At 40.2% G+C, this 21,794-nt stretch overlaps 2 protein-coding genes across 16 annotated transcripts; one reads left to right on the top strand and one right to left on the bottom strand.

Moving 5' to 3' along the window:
• The first annotated feature begins 1,251 nt into the window (after positions 1-1,251).
• Positions 1,252-13,837, top strand: cdc14b (cell division cycle 14B). 14 transcript variants are annotated; one of them, XR_013658189.1, is made up of 17 exons: positions 1,252-1,560; positions 2,625-2,715; positions 3,222-3,297; positions 4,157-4,249; positions 4,350-4,426; positions 4,578-4,644; positions 4,722-4,872; positions 4,943-5,173; positions 5,256-5,398; positions 5,803-5,964; positions 6,030-6,127; positions 10,635-10,819; positions 11,362-11,409; positions 11,480-11,596; positions 11,734-11,955; positions 13,000-13,065; positions 13,157-13,837. XR_013658189.1 is itself a non-coding variant. In XM_078953149.1 (16 exons), exons 1-15 carry the CDS (start codon positions 1,452-1,454, stop codon positions 13,021-13,023), a joined length of 1,638 nt encoding a protein of 545 aa, XP_078809275.1. In that variant the 5' UTR covers positions 1,252-1,451; the 3' UTR covers positions 13,024-13,065; positions 13,157-13,837. The 14 variants fall into 14 exon arrangements, 6 of the variants coding, with proteins under 6 accessions (XP_078809275.1, XP_078809278.1, XP_078809280.1 ...); XR_013658188.1 differs by having other exon boundaries at positions 11,805-11,955; XR_013658190.1 differs by lacking the exon at positions 11,734-11,955.
• A 211-nt stretch (positions 13,838-14,048) lies between these two features.
• LOC101163333 (intracellular hyaluronan-binding protein 4.S) lies at positions 14,049-21,794 on the bottom strand. 2 transcript variants are annotated; one of them, XM_023958328.2, is made up of 9 exons: positions 21,656-21,794; positions 21,336-21,570; positions 19,841-19,979; positions 19,330-19,467; positions 19,177-19,248; positions 16,771-16,851; positions 16,349-16,520; positions 15,908-16,087; positions 14,049-14,174 (listed from the first exon to the last, which is right to left on the bottom strand). In XM_023958328.2, exons 2-9 carry the CDS (start codon positions 21,559-21,561, stop codon positions 14,109-14,111), a joined length of 1,074 nt encoding a protein of 357 aa, XP_023814096.1. In that variant the 5' UTR covers positions 21,562-21,570; positions 21,656-21,794; the 3' UTR covers positions 14,049-14,108. The 2 variants fall into 2 exon arrangements, with proteins under 2 accessions (XP_023814096.1, XP_023814097.1); XM_023958329.2 differs by having other exon boundaries at positions 21,336-21,567; positions 21,656-21,784.

A 21,794-nucleotide genomic window follows, 5' to 3' on the forward strand; every position in this document is an offset into this window, starting at 1 on the left:
TTAAACACTTCTTTCTTGAACATGTTTCTTGTGGATTTGTTTGTGTTCTCATTATACCATGCAGATTCAGTTTTTGAATATAATGAATGTGTGATAGTACTTGTGAGTTGGCATCAGACAATAATTAAAAATGAAATGACTGTCCAAAGGCAGAAACCACACAAAAGTTGATGTTCTCAAATTTTTGTTTTAATTGCCTTGGCTTTTACCCCTGTAGAGACATTTAAATATATATATATAATTTAAAAAAAGTAGTCAGCTGAATTAAACTGCAATTTTAGGAGAGCTCTTGAATGCGGTCCCAACCGTTTGCCAACAGGCAAAAGAAAAAGAAGAATGACCTTTTTTGTTTTATTTTCTGATTTTTCTGACATAATCATGTGTCTTTGTTTTGTGCTTGGACATTTTTGTTTGTACGTATGTGGTTGATTAAATGTTACCTGGTGTCTTGATTTATTCAGTTCCACCTCATTTAAGTTCCATTTATTGTGTAAACGTTTTGGGAAACACTTATAAGACAAAAATCCATTTTGACTTTCTTATTCTTAAAAGAAAATGTCCAAAACTATTTATGTAATCTCATTACACTGAAACAGAAAAATGTGGTCTATAACTGAGCACACAGTTAAAAATGGTAAATTTAGCTCTCTTTTTAAAAATCAAGGGAGAGTAGTTTCAACTGGAAATTACTATTTCATTTTGCAAGGGAAAAACAAATGTATATTGAAAATCTAATTGAGTGGCAGATGAGAACAGTACTGTGGACTGCCATTACAAATGAAAGGATAAAAATTATGTTTAGAAGGGTTAAAAATTTCATTTAAAAACGTTGCCTTTGTTATTTTTGCAATGCTTAAAGAAGCATATATGGAGGATTATTTAATTTTGTCAATAATGATACTTATATTAACTCAAGCAGAGGGACAAAGCTACAGGGGGCATCTGGAGGAGCCCCCCCTGCACGGGATTAAGCATTCTCCTAATACCTTTTTGATCTTCAAAACATTTAGGTTTTTTTTCTTTTTGTTTTGTTTATTCATAAAACCATTTAAACTATTGCTCAAATGTAATAGAAAACACACACATAAAAACACTCGGCCTTTATTGTGGTGGTACTATAATACGTTAATCCCCAGTTTCTGTTTCTTTTTCACAGGCAAACTATTTTTATTTAGCACCATGAACTAATGTTTTGTGTACATTTTTTTTACTGAACATTTAATTTAAAGTGGTCACTGGACATCTAATCCTGAGACGTCACAGGCTCGAAGACGTCACCACCGCCACAGGGGCTGACAGGCAGCAAACCTCGGTTGACACAAACGCTGCACGCGCGCGTGGAAGGGCGCTCGAGCTGAGACATGACAAAATAACAGCAGCAAAAGGCGGACACGCCGCAGAGAGCTGTTAAAGCTGCGCAGGAATGCCCATCCTGCATCCCTGAGGAGAAAATGAAGCGCAAAGGCGAGAGGCGGCGAGCCGAGTCCAGGAAAAAGCGCTGTGCGGCTCACAGCAGCCCAGGGGCGGAGCCAAACTCGGATATTTACATTGAGATAACAGGTAAGAGGGTCTGCGCTACGAACCCAGTCAACTTTCAACATACTTAGCGACATGTTTACACGCAAGACACTCTCAAAGTCTTCGGGGTTTCTCCGCTTTTGCTCCAATATGGCGACAGGGTATGTCCCTTTAAGGGTTAAGGTCGTAGTACCTTTGCTCTCTGCACAGAATTCCAATTAAAACAGAAATAAGTGGCCCTTTCTTCAGCGCAACCAAGCAACGAGATCATTGTTGTTCATTGATGAGCCCTTCTTTTAAACATAAACAAACATTTGGGGTCAATTTAATGTATAGAGACATGCAGTGGTGCATTAATTAATGTTACTGTCAGCCTCCGAGATGTTGTTGTTAGTCTTTATTTCGTTGTTGCTCGTTCATCCTCTATTAGCTCAAGTCTGGGGGAAAAAAAAAAAAAAAAAAAAAGGGAGTTCTACGTTCAATCTGATTGGCTGACGGCTCGTCCTAGCTACCACTTGGCAACCATCCCGGGGCCTATGATATGCCTTATGTAGAGAACTTTAAACTAAAATGGGCGGGGTGTCGTTTGACTGACAGGTCACTTCTCCAATCGCCAAGCGATATGTTGCTGTCACAGCGAATGGTGTCCCGCTGCACAAAAGGGGAGGGGTCAAATGTGGGATCGCTTTAAAGACATTGCGCACTTGAAACTCCCCTTTCTTCCTCGTCTACTGTCTTTTTCTTCCCCGAAAACAAAGTCAAGAGCAAGGTATATTCTCTCAAACTTCACATTTTTAGCAAACTACTTATATACTATAAAGACTAAACTTTTCGTGCAAAAGTGACGTAGAATGCTCAAGTTTCCGTGAAAAAAAATCCTCCTCCTCCAGGATATTGTTGTAGAAAACATTTTCTTGTTCGAAAGTGCTCTCAACATGACTTCTGACGATGTTTTATCGCGATGTATCGAGTTCAAAAAGGGTAAGTCCACCTTAAACCGTTGCAGACTAAGAAAAAAACGTGTTGCAAAGAGCCCGTCAAAGCATATTAATAAACAAAGTGTCTTAATTTTGTCTCTCCCGGACCCCGTCCACCTCCACCCACAGATCAACTGTACTTTGCCATGCTTCAGCAAAAGATGAAAAGCACAAGTGACCGACACTGTTTCTGCATTGATGAAGAGCTTGCATATGAGAAGTGAGTGGTGAATCCCATGCTGCCTGTGCAGGATTTTTATCAACCTTTGTTTGTCTTTTTCGATTGTCTCACCATATGATTTAAATAAAGTTTTCATCTCATTGAAAATCCTAAATATGTAGCAACTAGTACTGTTGAGTTTTTTTTTTACATTTCATTTAGCATTAGCAAAGTGTAAAGTAATTACAAAGTTAGTTACAGTTACTATTACAAGTTTGTAATAAAGTGCACAGTTACATCAGTGGTTTTCTATTTGTATGGCCTCTAGAGAGGTCAAGGGTGACCTTTCAGAACTACGCTTCAGTGGTTTAGAAAAAAACTTTGCCTCCTCAGCGTTTCTCATGTTCCAATTGACCCGCTGTGTTCAAATATAGCTTTTACTCCTGTCAGAGATTTCTCTGCGTCAGTCTGAGGTAGCTTATTCTTTGTAGTGAAACCTCCCCAGAGATGATCGCAGGCTGCACAAACAGTCATTCTTTCTCCCTCTGTCTTTATCCCCTCCTCAGCTTCTATGCAGACTTTGGCCCCCTTAACCTGGCCATGTTTTATCGCTTCTGCTGCAAGCTGACAAAGAAGCTCAAGGTAACGTACACATTTTTTCCTCAATGTGCTTCCTGCTGGAAAACTGGAAGGAGAAACATTTAATAATCAGCATCTTTGTAAAGCATCTTCAGAAAGTGAAAAAAAAACCTTGTTATGAGGAAAAAATGTCTTTTATTCTGTCTTGCAAGAAAATCAAGTTTTTCAATAGTAAAGCAATCTTACTTTAAGCAAACATGTATTAGTGACTCACATTATTTTCTTAGTATAAGAATTTGTGGTTTGACCATTTTTTGTACCCCATTGGGAGATTTTTTTTGCTCATTTAAAAAACATTTTTCACAAATTTTAAGAATTCTTGACTTATTTCTAGGGACCTGTTTTGTATATTTGTTAAAGAAAGATAACAAGCATTTTTTTGACTTCATCACATTTTTTGCTTTTTTTTTTTTTTTTTTTTTAAATGCAGTTGTTGATACTAACATCCTTCTCCCTTAAGTATTTGACATATCTTTGCATGTTACATGATCCTGGTGGGTTAATGATTAGAAACCAAAAACAAATAAGATAAAATGACTGCACCTTTTTCTACAGAAGGCTTTGCACTTATCTGAGCGTAGTTTTTACACCGTCGCCTGGTGGACAGACCGCTTTATGATGCCAGACTTTATCGTTTTGAACATTTTAGGAGTGAAGTTATGTTTTTTTTATTGGAAGTACATTTCTTTTTCCCCTTTGTTCCTCCTTGGATCTTAGCAACTATTGATGAATGTGTTCAGTTTCCTGCAGCAAAAGAGGAAAAACTAATGATTAACCAAGCGCTTTCCAAACATTGCATTTTCTACGGTAAATTTGAAAAAAGCACGAGATCTAATCCTGTGACGTATGTTTTTTTTTACAGTCCATAACACTCTCAAACAAGAAGATCATCTTTTATACCTGCGGAGATCAGAAAAAACAAGCCAATGCCGCCTATTTAATTGGATCATATGCAGTAAGTTTGGATCAAAGCTGCAAATAAAAATCATACTTTTTGTGTCTTTAATATTAGGAGGATTTCAAATACCAATATTAAACGATTTTTGTCTTCATAGGTAATGTACCTGAAGATGACACCTGAGGAGGCACACAGTCTGCTGGTCTCCAGAAATTTAACATATATTCCTTTCAGGTAACAGCAGAACGTCTCAGTTATGGACTTTTTTTGTTGTGATAAGATTAATACATACATGTTACAGAATAAATTAACGTACATGTTAATTTAATCTGTTAATTGAAGATAAATAATCTCATTAGATTAACAATTTCTTTGTGTTTTGCAGAGATGCTTCATTTGGGACATGCATGTACAATCTGAACATCTTAGACTGCCTTCGGGGTGTTCACAAAGTATGGAGCTTAAGAACACTGTTGTTTTTTTTCTCTTTTAATTGTAAATCTTCTAACAACAAACGGTTCCTGTTAAGGCTCTGCAGTACGGCTGGCTGGACTTCTCCAGCTTTGACGTGGAAGAATACGAGCATTACGAGCGAGCAGAAAACGGAGACCTGAACTGGATCATTCCAGGGAAGTTCCTTGCTTTCAGTGGACCGCATCCAAAAAGCAAAATAGAGAATGGTAAGAGATCAGACGCGTCTCTGATTATTTCAACACCCCTGAAGTCACCATAGTCCCTTTTTTCCTTAAGGGTACCCTCTCCATGCTCCTGAGGCTTACATCCCATACTTCAGGAAGTATAACATCACCACCATTATCAGACTCAACAAAAAGATGTACGATGCCAGACGGTTCACAGACTCTGGCTTTGAACATCACGACATGTTCTTTGTGGACGGGAGCACCCCCAATGACTCCATAGTCAGGAAGTTCCTCAACATCTGTGAGAGTGCAGAGGGAGCCATAGCAGTCCACTGCAAGGGTAAGACTCCAGCTCCCAGCTACATTTCTGCACTCATCAACTCAAGTTTGTTGCTCGCTAAACTCGTCATCGTTGTTTTCAGCTGGTCTGGGGAGAACCGGCACCCTGATTGGCTGCTACATGATGAAACATTACTGCCTGACTGCAGCAGAGGCCATTGCCTGGATACGGATCTGCCGACCGGGTTCTATCATCGGGCCTCAGCAGAACTTCGTTGAAGAGCAAGTGTCCAGTTTGGAGAATCTCAAATATTGTTGATCATTTAAAGTTCCAGAGACTCGGGATGTTATGTCTGGGATCTCTTGACTGTGGGTTTGAGGAGGTTGAAGCTTTAACTCTTTAACATCGGAGTTGTCTCCAACGAAACCTAAATAACAAACGCTCTTTGATCGTTTACACGATCAATGTGAGCTGACTGTTTCTGACGCAGAGAAAAGTAGCTTTTGATACCAGCTTTGCATCAATATGCAACACATTACTAACATAAAGTATTGCATAGCGCCACAAGGCTGCTTTTCTTTGCAACAGAGTCCACTGGAATGACATTAATTGCGTGATTGCGAAAAGCTAAAGCTCTGGTGTTAAAGGGTTAAACAAGAGTCTTTTTTTTTTTTTTGTCCAACAGGAAGCAGAACAGCTTGTGGGCAGAAGGAGATGTTTTTCGGGAGAAAATGCTTAAGGACCGAGAGAACGAGAAGAAGGCGGTGACCAGAATTCTGTCTGGGGTGGATGAAATAACCATAAATGGGAGCAATAACAACAGGACAGCCAGGAAAGAAGAAGTGGAATCTGTAAGTCAAAAATGAATGTTGAGGTTGTCCCGTTCTATCTAATCAGCGCTCTATCTGCTTTACAGTATAATGATGAAGAGGAGAGAAACGGTTTCACTCAAGGTGATAAACTCCGCGCTCTGAAGAGCAAGAGGCAGGCCAAAGCATCGTCAGGTTCCCTGTCGTAAGTATCTGAGAGGTGGAGTCATTTCCACCCTCCTAGATCGTCATAGAAACTGAAGATTTGTCCTCTCATAATCCTTTCCCCCTTTTGTGTTACTTTGGGGAGATTGTTTTTGTCTTGGACACGCTCCTCCTCAGAATAGGTTTGTCTGAGGCTGGACTTAGAAAAGCACAGAATATCTGGAATATTGGAGGCTTCTGGTCTGTGTTCAGGCGTTTGGAGAGTTTAGCTTGTCGGTCTAATCTGTGTCAGTGTGTTATCAGTTTACAGTGTTGGTTTGGGGACCAGGCCAATCATTGAATCAATGCAAGACTTTGTAACAGTAGACCAGTGGTCTCCAACCTTTTTCGGGCCGCGGACCGCTTTAATGTCATCGACCAGTCAGTAACATTAAACGACCAGACAGTAACATTAAACGTTTAATATTTTTAAGTTTTCTGTTTCTGAAAAAACTATTTTTCAAATTAAAACTACACGGAATTTAGTTTAAAAATATCTGAAAACATTAGTAGATTTTTTTTTAAAGATGACAAAGATTCAATTAAGCAAAGTTGTTGATTTTGTAAAAGTTGTTTCTGATTTGTAAAAAATCTTCTTTTCATAGAATACCAGTATAACACTGAAAACTAATTCAAGGCTTAAAAAGACTATTCATTTTTGTTTTTACATAAATCCTGATAAATTGTGTATCTTTTTAAAACAAAGGAAGATTTTTGTGCTCAGGTTTCTTAACAGATGGCTGCCTAAGTCACCCTTGCTGAAAGAAAATTCACAAATCTGCCTTTTACAAGTTTACACAAATCAGAAGCAACTTCCAGAAATCAGCAACTTTTTGTGATTGAATCTTTATTCTCTGTAAAATGTTTGCGGCTGGCATAATTAAACTTGGACGTTGTGATGAAGATTTTCCCTCTAATGTCAAAGTGGACTCTAACAACCGGATGCTTATTTGAGCTGCATCCGGCTTTTAAGGTGGGATGAATAAATAAAACAAAATAAAAGAACTGTCTTAAAACGGGTATTTTCTAAATATAATCATTGACATAAATCCACAGTGTCTGCAACTCGATTATTTGCTTATGTGAAACATTCAAAAGTCAGTTGCCGCATATCAGGCAGAGCAGCTTCTGGCAGGCAGGAACAACGCTCTCAATGAATCCGTATTTGGAGGAAAGCTCCTGGTTTTGTCTGTAAACAGCAGCTTTATTTTTCTCTGAAGCCGAAGACCGTTATTCAGGTTCCTCACTGACACTTTTCTCCTCGAAGAAACTTTCCAAATACGTTTTATTGTTTGGTTTCTATCAGCCTTTTAGCTTTGGGCTACTAACTTAGCTGTCCAATAAGGTGCTTAAAGTCACATGACGCCTCAAGACAGACGGATGTGGTGAACAGAATCCGGTGCTTTCACAAAATAAAACTTCCCTCAGCATCGGAAAAACAAACAAACAAATGACAGAAATAATCAAAGTTGGCGTACGTATTTCTTTTTTTCTTCCTGCAGCCTGGTACCAAATGACCCGCCGACTGGTACCTGTCTGCGGCCCGGAGGTTGGGGACCATTGCATTAAGGCCCGTACACACCGGGACGAATATTCGCCAGGCGTTATTCGCCAGCGTTTTTCGCCACGGTTTTTGTGTTCACACCCAGGCGATTTTCGCTGACGATGAGCCGAGTGAACATGCAATTTCATTCCCTGACGTTAGATGGCGCTTAATGTAAACAGAAATACTCCTGTGAACAAGGTGGCGCTGCGCAACTTTAGGCTTCTTAAACTCGCTTTTCCCTCAGAAGAAGAGAGCAAGTATTTACGCGCTAGTCAGAATCATACAAAGAAAACATGAATATTTCAAGCACCAGTTGCTCCAACTGGTACTTGGTAAGGGGATATTTTGGAATGTCCGTCATTATTTCTTCGCGGCAGTGTTGACGCTACTTGGCGTCTATCTTCTTCGCTGGTATGTGTGCTCAGCAAGGCAGTTTTGTGTTTGACTGTAACTTCAGAAACTTCAGAAGCTCCAGACACGTGTGCAAAAGCGCCATTCTCATTGGTCGAATAGATTTCGACGCGACGCGTCGGAAAAAAAAAACGAACCCGAGGCGTTTTTTTTTTGACGCTTTGACGCGTGGCGTTTTTTCGCGTCGGTGTGCACACTCACATTGGTGCCCTTTGTTTAGTCACGAGGCGTTAAACGTCTGTGAAAATCGCCGGCGAAATTCGTCCCGGTGTGAACAGGCCTTTAGACTGTGTTTATCACAAAATTAGATTTCAAACGTTGGCACGAGCGTTCCGTTTTGCCCCCTAAACTCATGGAGGTTATTTCTGCGAAAAATTAGGACTATGTTTATTTTTTTATCTCATTAGCAAGAACTGCTGCTTATCTTTAACCCTTTGAATTCCCACTCTGATCATCTTTTGATTTCTTGTGAAAGCGTTCTCGGTGGTCTTTGAATTATTATTATGCTGTTTGAGCCAAGATCAAAAACCTGTGTCGTTTCCTAGGACACAGTTTCTGCAGAGCGGCAGTAGTTCATTTGAAATTCACCTCTGAGTTGTGGGAGGGGCTGTTGGTGCAGAGCTACCGCCCTCCCCTTCAAACGCCATTTTTTTTTGTCTGCTCCCGACAGTGATTTGAATCAATAGATACTCAGTAATACCATTTTTAATCTGAATTTTCTTAACATGTGTCCTCCATTATTAGAAAAAGGCCAAAAGAAGACGTTACAAACAACAAAAAGATGATTTTCATCAGAGTGAGTCTTTAAAGTTAATCAGCATCCGTGGAAGTAAATGACAGTTCCTCCTTTGGTCTGATTTCTAGATTTTAAAGGTGAGAGTTTGTTTCAGGAAGGAGTTTAGCTCTTTGACAGCCACTCACCTGGTACTGATTAAGTGGCGGTAGTCCACAACCCCCATTTGTAGTGTGAGGCGTTAGCCCGGCCGGCCTCTATCCGTGTACCCATGGTCTTTGGCTTTTGTTGTCCCATGTCAGGCCGCTGGCAGTGTTCTGCTGCAGCCTCATTGGCATGGCCTGGCCGATGTGCTGCCTGCCTTACAAAAGATAGCAGAAAGAGGCAGAGAAAGAGTGGGGGAGAGGAAAAAGGGAAAGAAAATGGGAGGTTTTGTATGATGAAGGTAAGTGAATGTCACTTTCTTTCTTGCTGAATTTCACTCCCTGTGGAAAAACGTTGCTATGCCAGTGAGTGGTACAGCTTACAGTGCAACTGATTTAAAGAGTCTTGATTTTGCCCCCACCTCCCCCTTTGTCTTTCTTTTTTCTGGATGTTTATGGTGTTATGTGAATATGCACCTGATGAATGCATTACATTCACAAGCCTTTCATTGTCTGCTTCATGACAGCGAAGAATTCTTACACCAGTAATGGCCGGAAAACAAACAGAGATCCAGACAGACTCATTTCCTTTCCTTTAGGGCAGGGGTCCCCAAATCCAGGCCTCGAGGGCCGACCTCCTGCTGGTTTTCCAGAAATCCTGCCTTGTCTGCTGCTGATTACCTGGATCAGGTGTGTTTAGCCAATAAGGAGCTTCAATGGCAGGTTGTTTGGAAAACATGTAGGACGCCGGCCCCTGAGGCATGGATTTGGACATCTTTGCTTTAGGGGCTTCAGCAACATTTGCTTCCTCATTTAGTAACCTTTTGAGATAAATCAATTACTAAGCAGAGTGAAGACTTTTTAAAGAATATTTAGTGAACCGTTTTTACATAGTTACAAACATCTGAGGGAGTAAAAAAAAAGTATTTTTTATGCATTGAAATCAGGTGTGAGTTGAGGCAGAAGGGAGATTTGCCTCCACTTTCAGGTTCCATCTCGCAGCATTGTATGCACTGCTACCTAAACCCCCTTTTTTCCAGCTGGATTTCACCATCTGGCTCCACTGTTTGTTGTGTTGCGCAACACTGAAGTGCATGTGGAATTCCAGCAGTGTTTAGAACAGTGGCTATGCTATGCAAGCCTCTCTTCCTTCATCTTTTCTGCCTTTCCATGCATGACAGCAGGCCCAGCACCCCCGGACATGCACTCATGCACGTGCCTCTGTTGGAATCTGTTTTTTATGTCTAACATGTAATTAATGTCGGGCTGGGATCATTGTCTGTTGCCTTTTGTTTTTTTTCATTGCTCTCATGACTGGATTGATGTAAGTGTAGCATGTAAGCTTTCATCCCTTTTTGGTCACTTTTTTTACAAAAAAAAAAAAATTTCTTAGTGTCAAAGTAACCGGAACTAATTTAGAATTTTTTTATTTACATTTTGTAGACTCCATATTATTACATTTAACTGTAGTTTAATTTCAGTGTTTTTAATGTAACTGATCTGAGTAAAAAGAACAGTCTTGTATTTTGAGATCAATCAGAAGTCTTTCTTCTAATCCAGTCGCAATGGAAAAGCACAACATCAGAGGCTTTGTGTCCTGCCCAGACGCCTCCTGTCTCTCCTTCCTTTTTTTTTTCTCCATTTGCTCTTGTTGTTGGATTTGTCCTCCTTTCAGATGGCTGGTAGCCATGCTGCTCTCCTCCCTGTTTAGCCTTGCCCTGTGGTGGATTGTGTATGGCTTCCCTTCTTCCATCCTGCATTTCTGTATAGACGGGTTAGGATTTCTATGAGCCCTACCACCCGTCAGCCCCCCCAAAAACCTGTCCCGCCCTTCCTTCTGGAGCTCTATCTGAAAATGCTGTAAGTGAGCCCCTGGCCTCTTTCTAATCCCCTCCCCAAGTTTTCATGAAAATCATTGCCTTTTTTTTTTTTTGCTTTTTTTTTTAAAATCATGTTTTCTATGTAAAAGAGCAAACTTAAAAACGATGAGCCTGGTTAAAAATCCTTACATGCCTTGGCTTTTTCATTGTTTTGTATGATTTTTTTCACGAGCATTCCTGTTCCCGTGTCATCTTTAAATATCACGCTTTGCTCGTTATTGCGTTGACTGGAAATCCAACTGTAAAAACTGCAGGTAAACCACATAAAATCAAAGCTTTCAAACAAAAATCTTCCTTTTTAAGTTTGTCATTTGCTACTTGGTGGCTTCTCCTGCTTCTTAACTTGGCTGCACTAATCCAACTTTGCTGCTAAATGCAATACTTTTGTGCTGCGATCAATCTGAAGCTGTTAAACTGTCAGGCTTTTTTGCCCATATCCATGCAGTCTTTCCTCCTCTGCTTCTGTTGTGCCTAACGTAAGGTAGAGTTTCCTGCTTATGTCGTGTGACTTTGTCTTTACAGGCAAGAAGAGAATAGGATGCACACCAGATCAGCATCACAGTCTCTGAGGTAAGCAGGTGAAAAATCCTCCTGTAGATGGAAAAAAAAGCCCAAAGGTTGATTTTTATCTTCTGCGCAGCAAGGTCATTATGCAGCCCAATGTTCAAGGCTGCATCAGCTCACTGACTCAGTCTGACCCCTCAGACAGCAGGAAAAGGACTAGAGCCTCACTGCCGGCTAATGGAGTAGGCAAAAGGTCAGTGTTGACGTTTGACGTTCCATTTCTTACAAGTGCTGGGATCAAATGTTTTTTTTTTTTTTTTATAGCTGGTGAAAGTCTGATTTCCTGATGTCTTTTCCAAAAAAGTCTTGTGTTTCCGTGTGTGCTGACAGCTGAAAAGCAATCAAGAGGCTATAGCCGTTCATGGATCCTCTTCAATAACGGCCTCCCTTCTCTCTGCCAGCTCCCTGGGTCACACCAGACTGGTCAGGTCCTTAGGAAACTTGCATGTCATGGCTGGCAACAGAGAAAGCGTGTGTTTTGAGCCATGTGGCAGAGACAAAGCCAGCACGGGCACCTTCATCAACTTAAACATGGCGCAGGGCCACCTGCAGGCAAGCTCCCTCAGACACTCTGAGCCATATGGAGACTTGGGCTGATCTTTTTTCCTCTGATGATGAAAAATAGAAATACCTGGGCTCCTATACTCATTAGTTATGTGAGAGAATAAGAACATTCAAATGTCTCCAAAAGAGGCACACACAAATTAAAAAAAAATAAATCAAGACACTTTCTAATTCAGGCCAGATTTGTCAATTAGTCTCATTTGAGAGAAACTGAACAACAATGTCGATCAATGCTTGAGCATCCATTTATTACATTTCCACAGAAAAAGAATTGGCCAGGATGGGGAAAAAAAGTGGAGAGAGAGAATTCTGGATAACCTAAACATGTTTGTTAAAAGAAAAAGAATAAATTAATAGAAAACAAATGTAGAAGCACTCAAATATTGAGATTTTATTCTAAAAATAAGTTAAATGGTGGTGTCTTTAAGAAATCTGAATTTCTGCTTCCCGTTGACCATAAGCCTGCTCTTTCTGCTAATAAATTAGCATTTAATATGTACATATGTGACAGCTTATTTAATTTTTAGCAGAGGAACTGCATTATAACTTTAGGAATGAAGGAAAATATATTTGGTGTAAATCTAGTCAGAACTCAAGTGCTCTCCTCTATTCCTATTATTTAAAAAGAATCTGCATCAGCAAATTAAAAATTTGTGTAGATCTCCCAAACTCAGTTACATTTAGTGTGTTAAGAAAATCCAGAAAAATGAAATGTTAAAGTTTGCTTTTGTGCCTCTTTAGGGGAAGAAAAAAAACATGAAACTAAAAGAAACTTTTAAAAATGTGCTGAATGTGGTGAAGCCCAACCAAGTTTGTGCACTCAGATATTTGACCAAAACACAGTTTGGAACCGATTTGGCATAAATGAGGAGACTGGATTCAAATCCAACGCTCTGAGGTCTGTCCTGATTCTTCCAACGGCTGCTTCTCCAAATGTCTCTTCTGGACTGAGGCTGGCAATAGTTTCTCTTGACTGCAGCTCTTGTTCCTGTCAGGCACTTTTCTAAAAGCTTGTTCTCTTTTTTGTAACAGACGCATCGTCTCCAGGCGACGTAGAGCTTGCAAGTCCTTGCCCCCAATCAGATTATCAAAACCATGGTATTCATTTTTTTTTGTATTCTGCAGTTCCTACTGCTATATTCACTTAGAAATAAAGAGTCAATCTGTGTTTTGTGTGTTTCTTTTGCAGTCACCCGCTACCTAAAGCTTGGCCTCCTTTACTTCGGTGAACCTGTGAGCAGGGAATTCTGCAAAGTCATCTCTTAAACTGTGCAACGCTGGATTTTATTTCCATTTTTAAGTTGGTGGGAATCTTAACCAACATGACGTGACACGTTACTTTACCAAGGCACTTTTTTTTTTTGATTCTGCATCATGTAATGAACTTGAGTTCTGTCGCCTGATTTAAAGCATGCAGTAGCAAATGTCAGATTTAACCAGAGCAGCATGTGAATGTGCAACTCCTTATTCTAGATCACTGTGCAGCAGCCCTTTGTCTGAAGCTTCGCCTTTGTGGACTTAGTCTTACATTGAGGAAACCAGTTTTTCCTTTGACAGGAAGCAGCTCATGTGAAGCTTTTGCTTCCCATCTGCAATGAAAACTTCAATCATGAGACTTCACTACTGGTTATCTGTACTGCTAATCAATGTCTGGCTCATCTTACTGTTCACTTGCCAAACATCAGTTTATGCTTTTTCTAAGTTTGTATATACACCTACATTTAATACTCAGTTTATATTTTGTAAATATTTTGTACTGTTAGAATCATGCCATAAAATGGTCCTGTGATTGAAGCTATATTACTTTTGTTCATAAAATGCATTTACTTCATATATAAAAAGATTTTTTAAATAAATTTACTCAAACATGTTTCACTGGTTTTTGTGTCAAGCAAACAGATTTCAAACACCGCCCTCACTGTGCAGCTGAAGAAAAATCAGAGCAGATTGCATTCAGAGTTAAATCATGACATTAGAGGATTATCTACATTTTGCATCAACTGCCCAATCAGAAGCATTAAAAGCAGACTGAGCAGGAGACACAGGCTTTTACTGCCCACAAATTCAATATGAAAAAAAGACACTTTGCAAAAGCTTTTATTGAACAGCGGATGGAGTGGAACAGAAACTTGAGTGAATTTTCATTTTCCTGACGACAGTGCTGGGAAGTCTTCTGGGTCGTCGGGATTTGGTGCCAGATCCTCCTCCTGATGAGGAAACACGGAGTTTTAAAGGCCAAATGACTACAATTTCTTTAGGAGTTGGAATGGGTGACTAATACCCAACAGTTAGTGAGGCAAATGCGTATTTGAACACCCTAGGATTATGCAAGTTCTCCCACTTTGAAATCTAGGCGGGGGTCTGACATTTCCATCTTAGGTGCATGTCCACTGCAAGAGACTATCTTAAAATAAAAATCTGGAAATCACTTTGCATGATTTTTCTTGAACTATTTGTTTTCTACTGCTGCAATTAATCATTTGAACTACAGAGAGAATCAATGTTAATATTTGATACAGTAGCCTTTGTTTGCAGTTCCACTGGTCAAACGTTTCCTGTGGTTTTCCCAGGTTTGCACACTCTGCCGGAGGGATTTTGGTCCACTCCACACAGATCACTTGGAATGGAACCACTCCTTGCTGTCCTGCCTGTGCGTGTCGGGTCATTGTCATGTTTGAAGACCCAGCCATGACCCATCTTCAATGCTCCAACTGAGGATCACAGATCCCATGAGGAGAGATCTCATATGGAGCCCCAGTCTGAGGGATATTGACAGTCATGTTTAGCTTCTTCCATTTTCTAATAATTGCTCCAACAGTGGATCTTTTTCACAAAGCTGCTTGGCAATTGCCCCGTAGTCTTTTCCAGCCCTTTGGAGGTCTACAAGTTTGCCTCTGGTGTCTTTGGACAGCTCTTTGGTCTTTGCCATGTTAGTAGTTGAAGTCTGATTGCTTGGGGTGGACAGCCGTCATTATGCAGCTAACCACCTCAAACAGGTGCTTCTACTTTAGGATAATAGGTGGAATGGAGGTGGACCTTTTAAAGGCGGACTTACAGGTCTTTGAGGGTCAGAATTCTAGCTAATAGACCGGTGTTTAAATCCTTATTTGCAGCAGTCGCATATACAGTGGACATGCACCTAAGATGAATATGCAAACCCTCTATGATTTTGATGTGGGAGAACTTGCAAGAAAAAAAAAGAAAAAACTCAGGGTGTTCAAATACTTATCTGCCTCCCTGAAAGTTTGCAAAAATAAATAAAATTTCAGTAGCAACAAAATGCCTTTAATGCAGTTATGCAGGAACAAGTTGCCACAGTAAAAGAAAATATCCATTAACATTTTTAAGTTAAACTATTAAAATAATTTGAAACATGTTAATTTGTATTAAAAAAAAATATTTACACTCAAATTTAAGTTGCATGTTTTGTAAGCTTCCAAAACAAATTTAGAAGATAAATAAACAAACTGGGCCCCAAAAAAGTCCACCATGAACTACTTTTAATTCTTTTTAGGATAGAATATGATTTCTTTTTTTTTTAATCTGCATTGATTTTCTACAGTTTGTCTTGAGCTGGACTGTAGTGATTTTGGGGTTTTTCATTAAACTAAAGTTTTTTTAGCTTTTCTGATATGAACTGGGTTGTTAATATGAGAATAGCAAAAAACTAAAAATAAATTTAAAAATTTGTTCAGCTTACTATAATGTTATTTTGCTATACTTTAAAGTTAGAAATAAATTGAACAAGTTTCAAATAAAAAATATCTTTAAGACCTAAAATAACAAAACGCTGTGAATTGGTTTCGTTCAATGTACGAGCTGCAGAATCTTTGGCAAAAAAAGGACAGGAAGCTTTTCAAATAAAGAAATCTGGACCATTTAAGAGTCAAAAGAAGTCAACTTACCGTAGAAACATTTGCAGATGTGTTTTTGTACGTACCTGTTCTAGCAGAGGTTTGGCCATCTCGGGGCGAGTCGTTTGACCACCTCTTGCTCCTCTGCCTCGACCTCCACGGCTGGGACGTCCTAGACTCCCAAAGTTGATGTCCAAGAGGGAAGTGATGTCATTCACAGACCTGCGGAGGAAGTTCCCTTCATCCTCTATGGTTTCCCTCAGGTTCTAAATATATAAAGGAAACGCAAAAATGTAAAAAAAACAAATCCGATTTCTAATAATAAAATTAAAATGAGATTAATATGTTTCTAATTTAGGAGAATTTCTAGTTCAAGACCATACAAACATGATCTTAATTTCAGACTGAAAATAAGTCTCCATTTTGATGCTCAGATGGAGTCTGAGGAGGTCGTCTCGACTGTAACCACACTGAGCCGAGCTCCTGTGAACAGCTGTTCTCATTAAATGACCAAAGCGTTTTCTTGCCTCCGGATTCTTGGACTGGTGGATAACCTTAGCTTTGGATGGAATCTTGTCAACCGCTTTGCGGATATTAAACTCTGCTTTGGGACGATTCATCTCCTGCATGGCTTTCCATTCATCCAGGGTCATCTCCATGGCAACTTGGACCACCATCTCTTTGTCCTCCTCTGTTTCCCTATCAGAATTGATGACAAACTCCAACAGTCAGTTGGTGTTGTCTGAATTCTTCAGATGTTTGCATTTGCCTAAACAATGATAAACACTTCAGACAAAGCTTTGGTGTTAAATTGAAACAGGAGGAGGCTTTAAATTGCATAAAATTTCTTAATTTGGCAATGAAGACAAAAATGCAATTGGTTCAGTTTATTGTACACAACTAAAAGTTAAAGCAAATGTTCATTTGTTGGATTCATGCATTAACTTACAAACTGAGGTTCTCCTCCTCCAGAGAGGTTTGGGGATCCTCGGATTTCCTGGCAGCTTCAGGCGTCACCTCCATCAGTTCACTTTAACAAACAGCATCGAAGTTTATACTTTAGTCTGATGATGATAAACTGCATAAATACATACTTACCATCCCTTTAACTAGACAAACTAATATTTTTGTGTCAAAGGATTAGTTTCCAATTGAGAACATGTGAAAACAAAACACAGCGTTCACAAACATGATATGAACACAGAGGGAAGGAGTCAAGAGGACAGCACAGCTCTGCACAGAGTTTGAACACTAGACCCGTCTGTTAAAAACTCCCAGAGCCATCTTATGTCCTGCCAAAATGATACGATAAAAATATATAGTTAGTTTTATGAGCCTAAGCCATCTTTTATTTTAAAGAGTATTTTACTCTAAAAATATGGCAGATTTTCTTGGTTACATTTCTGTCACTTTGGTGCCAAAATCAGTCCAGCGGTGAGTTTAACAGAGTAGGAAGGAAAAAATAAACAATTTTTCATGCACCAGATACCCAGCTTCCAGCTGTTTGATGATTCTCGCACACCCCCGGTTTCCCCGCCCACCTGTGTTTGACGTTTTTCACTGAATCTTTCCTAAAGGGGTTGGACGTGGCGTTTCAGTTAGATTTGTGGAATTATTTTATAGTTTTAATAGTGTTTTATGATTTTTGTCCCCTCTGGTCCTGTCAGTTTCCGCTTGATCTAAAAAAATACAATTCCATTTCAAACTGACTACTTAAAATTAATCATTTTATGTTTTGTAGGGTAAATGTCACATTTGTTTAGCAGAACTGTCAAACTTGAAAGCACCTCTAAATGCTGGGGCATTATAGAGCGAGACATGGGAAGGAGGATCTACAATGACAAATATTGAGTTCACAGTAGTTTATATATCAGTGGAGTTTCTCAACTTGGTTGCCTGCAATTCGGAAGAATGAAAAACAAATGTTCCAACACCACATGGATGCTAGAGCAGAGTCCCCAAAATTTCTCTTGAGGGCCACAATAAGTCTTTTCCTTTAAAAATTTAAACTTCTTTTATCGTTCTTCTATTGTAAAGCCCTATAATAAAGTTTTATTGATTCATGATCCTTTTAATAAAATAAATAACACTATTTATGAAATTAAAAAATGACCAAATAACTGATTTTCAAAGACAAAATGAAAATGTCAGAAATAAATACACTGATACATTAAAAAGAAAAAGGAAATAGTAGATCCTCTCCCGTCATTTTCCCGCTGACACTTTGAGGGCTGCAGCTCCTCACGTCTCAGTTTGCGCTAAAACTAGGCAGCTGAGCTGCGTCCTGCACGTCTGTTTCTCATCCAGTAAAAAGAAAATGTCTTCTGCTGCAGCCAAGCAAATATTACGTAAATATTACGTTTATTTCAGTAAAACTACTCACTGTTCACTTTATACATTTTTCTCAGACAGACATGAACATTTTCACCCTTTTCTCTTGTTTAAATTCTCAAACTTCAAACCTTCATAGAAATTGAGTCCAGGATCTTAGAATAAAAACAAAGATCTGATTGCGATCACAGATTTCTGTGGATCTGAAGAGCTCTGCGTTTCTGTACAGGAGACACGGCACAGAGGAAAGTGTGTGACAAGGTCTCCAGCCAATCAAGACACAGAACAGGGTGCACTGTTGAAAAAAAGGAAGCATAATCGCTTTAAAAGAATGAGCTAAAACAGGAAAGATGAACCATGACATAGAAAGGGAATACAGTCTTCTGTTCTATTTGACGGGGATTTTAGAGGGTTTTCATGATCGAGCACAGACTGCAAAATGGTGGAATAAAATGTCACGTTCAAAACGCTTCTTGATCGTGTGGCCAGATTTAATAAAAAATAAAAAACAAAAACATGGGTCTCTGATATCGTTCAGTGGGCCGGACCAAACATGGAGGCAGGCCGAATCCGGCCCGCAGTTTGCCCAGAACCTGATTTAAACTAAGATCTAATATTTACCTTTGGAATGTTTTGCTCTTTTAAAACACAAGTATGCTTTTATGCTTTTAAATGTTTTCATCTGTTAGAAAAGTTGTTCATCTGCTGATCCTTTCTTTAAAAGTCCCGCTAACAGTCCTGGAGCTCAGACGTCCACGGATCTACTCTTCTACGTGTACATGCATCAGAATGGAGCGGAGCAGGAAGCTTGTGGCCTGCCGCCCCCCCCGGTATTTTCTTGTCTGCTCCTGAATCACAATGATTTACATAAAAACTACTCAGAAATTCAATTTTAAGCTAAATTTCCTTTCCAAGTGTCCACCAGGAAGAAAATGCCACATGAACATGTTGAAAACACCAAAATCTCCATTTAAGTTTGAGTCTTTAAGGTACCGTGCAAAGGTCAAAGGTGAAGTTCACTTACCTGCCAGCTTCATCCACACAGCCCCAGTTCCAAGGTCCTCGACCTCCTCTCTTCCCCTCTACAGACAGACCTCTGCAACATTTCAAATTGGAACTAAAATTAACTGAATGTGTCTTCTTTTTAATGGGCTGTGGCCTGAACAGGGTAACTCACGTGCTGCTGTGCCGATCAAACTCTCTCTTGCCTCTTAAATTGAAAGTGTCAGAGCTCCTCGTGAGTCCTCCCCTCGCTCCTCTTCTCCCTCTGCTCCCCCCTCTGTCCCTGATGTCAGAGTCATCATTATGGGAGGGCCTGCAATGAGATCGATGCTCAGTATGTTCCGGTGGCAGCTACAGAGTTACACAAACCCAGCTGACTCATTCAGCATCATTTTTGTTGTTACTCATCATGTTGAAGGCAATTTTATCCAGAGACTTTAGGGGGAAAAAAGTGGGGATAAAGTAGGGTTAGGTGCCTTGCCCGAAAACATCCTTTACAGGCAAGAATAGATCCTGCAACTAACAAACCTGCAGGCAGCAACTCCATCTCCTGCAGCAAGTCCTAACAAGCAACCAAGCAGGAGCGACAGCAAAACCAGTGTTGCAGCAGGACGTTCCATTTGAAATCATTGTTCAAATTAAACAATCATCTATAAAGCTACAAAAGCTCAGGCTGAATCACATACTTCATGATGAAAGGCTGCAGTGGGTGTTCTTTATTGCCCCTCCGCGGTCCAGCAGCAGCCCTCTTTGTGCCCCTCTGGGCCTCGTCTCCACCGTCCCGGCGTTCAGGCAGAGGGGCAGGATACGCCTGCTGCTTATGCACTGAGAACACAAAGGGGAGCGGGTCATCTTCTGATTTGACTGCATGTGGATGTAACCACCACCGAGCTCCCATTCCTAAACAGACGCGTTGCCTTCTGCTGAATTAAATCTTCTCTGAAGGTTTTATCCTAATCTTTGTTTTTGTGGCTGCAGGAGGGGGGGGGGGGGGGGGGGGGGGGGGGTCAGTCACAGCCGCCGTTATGTTTTTATGTGAGGATGCTTTAAATCAGGGGGGCCTGCGACCTTTCCAGTAAAAAAAAAAGAAAAGAAAGAAAAGCCATTTGGGCCTATATTTAAGGATCAAAAGTGGGAGATGCAAAGTTTAACTTTACCCTTTTAGGTTAATTTGATAGTTTCCTGTTCATTAAAGTTTTTTTTCAATAAGTATGAATTATATTTATTTTTTGGTTGAATAAAAACATTAATACAAGAGAATCAAGCATTATCTCAAAATCTAAAAATTCTTGTTCATTTTTCACAGAAGCTCGTCTGATATCCTTTAAAAATAGAAGACTTCTCGTCACAGGATCATCCCAGTGCAGCCAATGTACGAAAAAAATACTTTTAACACCACACACACAAAAAAAAATTACATTTTGTCAAACATTAGATCTACTTTGGTGAGCCATCATTTTTTGTACTTTTGCCGTTTGCCAAAACATAAACATGAATTTCTTGCTTGACATATACAAATGTATTTGTCAGCGACTGAAGCACAAGATGATATTTGCTTCAAACGCGTAAAACAGATTAATCAAACTCGGTTTTTTTTAAACCAAGTTTTTCATTGCATTTAAAATCTGTGGATTCTGAAGGGAGCAAAAACAGACTTCTTTATGTCAGCAGGGATGTCAAAACCTCTAGGGGCACCTCAGCCATAAATGTATTAACTTAACTGATATCAATTATAGCAACGCAATATTTTCTATTGCTTCTTAAATTTAAAGTGTCATATTCCTCATCAGTCCTCCCCTTCCTCCAACATCATTAGTCCTCAAAACCCTTCAGAATATTTACTTTTTTCAACTCCAGACAAAAACCTACAACATTTCAGTTTAAGTCAATGAGCCCATAAAAATGACCAACCTCAGTTGGGAATTGAGACTAAAATGATGAGAAAGTGACCATTGCTTATGGGATTTATATGATAAATATTTTTTAAAGCATAAAAATGGAAAGGTCTGGAAAAGATCCAGCAGCAGCTGGCTGACTGCGCATCCTCCTCCTCCTCCTCCTCTTCCTCCTCAGCTGAAGGCCTTTGCAGTGGGTCACTCCTGCCAGAACTCTCCAGTGTAGAAACTGGACAATGTCGTCACCCATGTGTTGCAGTGATCCCCCAGCATGCTCTGCGCTCACCTGGAACCAGGTCTTGAACATCCAACGCGGGCGGGACGCGCCTGTTCCTCTGCGTCTCCTTTTGACCTGGTTTCTTCTGCCTGTTCTTCCTCTCCTCTTCCTCCTTCCTCTTCTTTTTATCCTTCAGTGATTCCACTCGACTTAGAAGGTCGAGTGGGTCGGCCTCGTCGTCCAGAAGGTCCCCAAAGCGGTTGGCCACCGCGCACCCGAAGGCGTCCGGCAGCATGTTCACCTGCTGGACGGGAGCAAAGGTCAGGGCGGTCAGCGCGCGGAGCTGCACTCGTTTGTAACGAACATATCTCATGGAAGCAGATAAACACCGTTTTGGCGGCAAGCTGCAGGAAGAGAACACAAATGCGAAGCGGAGCGAATCTTTGTGCCACACGGCTCAAGCCGCCGCGTGCGTCGCAGACTGGTTTTAAATGGCCTTGGCCACGCCCCTAGGCTCGTTAATTGGCT

This window comes from Oryzias latipes, chromosome 9 (genome assembly GCF_053564925.1).
Source record: "Oryzias latipes strain Hd-rR chromosome 9, Olatipes_Hd-rR_3.1".
Taxonomy (NCBI): Eukaryota; Metazoa; Chordata; class Actinopteri; order Beloniformes; family Adrianichthyidae; genus Oryzias; species Oryzias latipes.

Coding starts and splice junctions, on each gene's coding strand:
- cdc14b (XM_078953149.1), top strand. CDS start 1,452: ATGAAGCGCAAAGGCGAGAGGCGGCGAGCCGAGTCCAGGAAAAAGCGC. Junction 5,174..5,255: donor CATAGCAGTCCACTGCAAGG/GTAAGACTCCAG, acceptor CGTTGTTTTCAG/CTGGTCTGGGGAGAACCGGC. Junction 11,956..12,999: donor TGGCGCAGGGCCACCTGCAG/GCAAGCTCCCTC, acceptor TTTTTGTAACAG/ACGCATCGTCTCCAGGCGAC.
- LOC101163333 (XM_023958328.2), bottom strand. CDS start 21,561: ATGCTGCCGGACGCCTTCGGGTGCGCGGTGGCCAACCGCTTTGGGGAC. Junction 16,852..19,176: donor TGTGTGGATGAAGCTGGCAG/GTAAGTGAACTT, acceptor TGTTTGTTAAAG/TGAACTGATGGAGGTGACGC. Junction 16,521..16,770: donor GAGGAGGAGAACCTCAGTTT/GTAAGTTAATGC, acceptor CAATTCTGATAG/GGAAACAGAGGAGGACAAAG.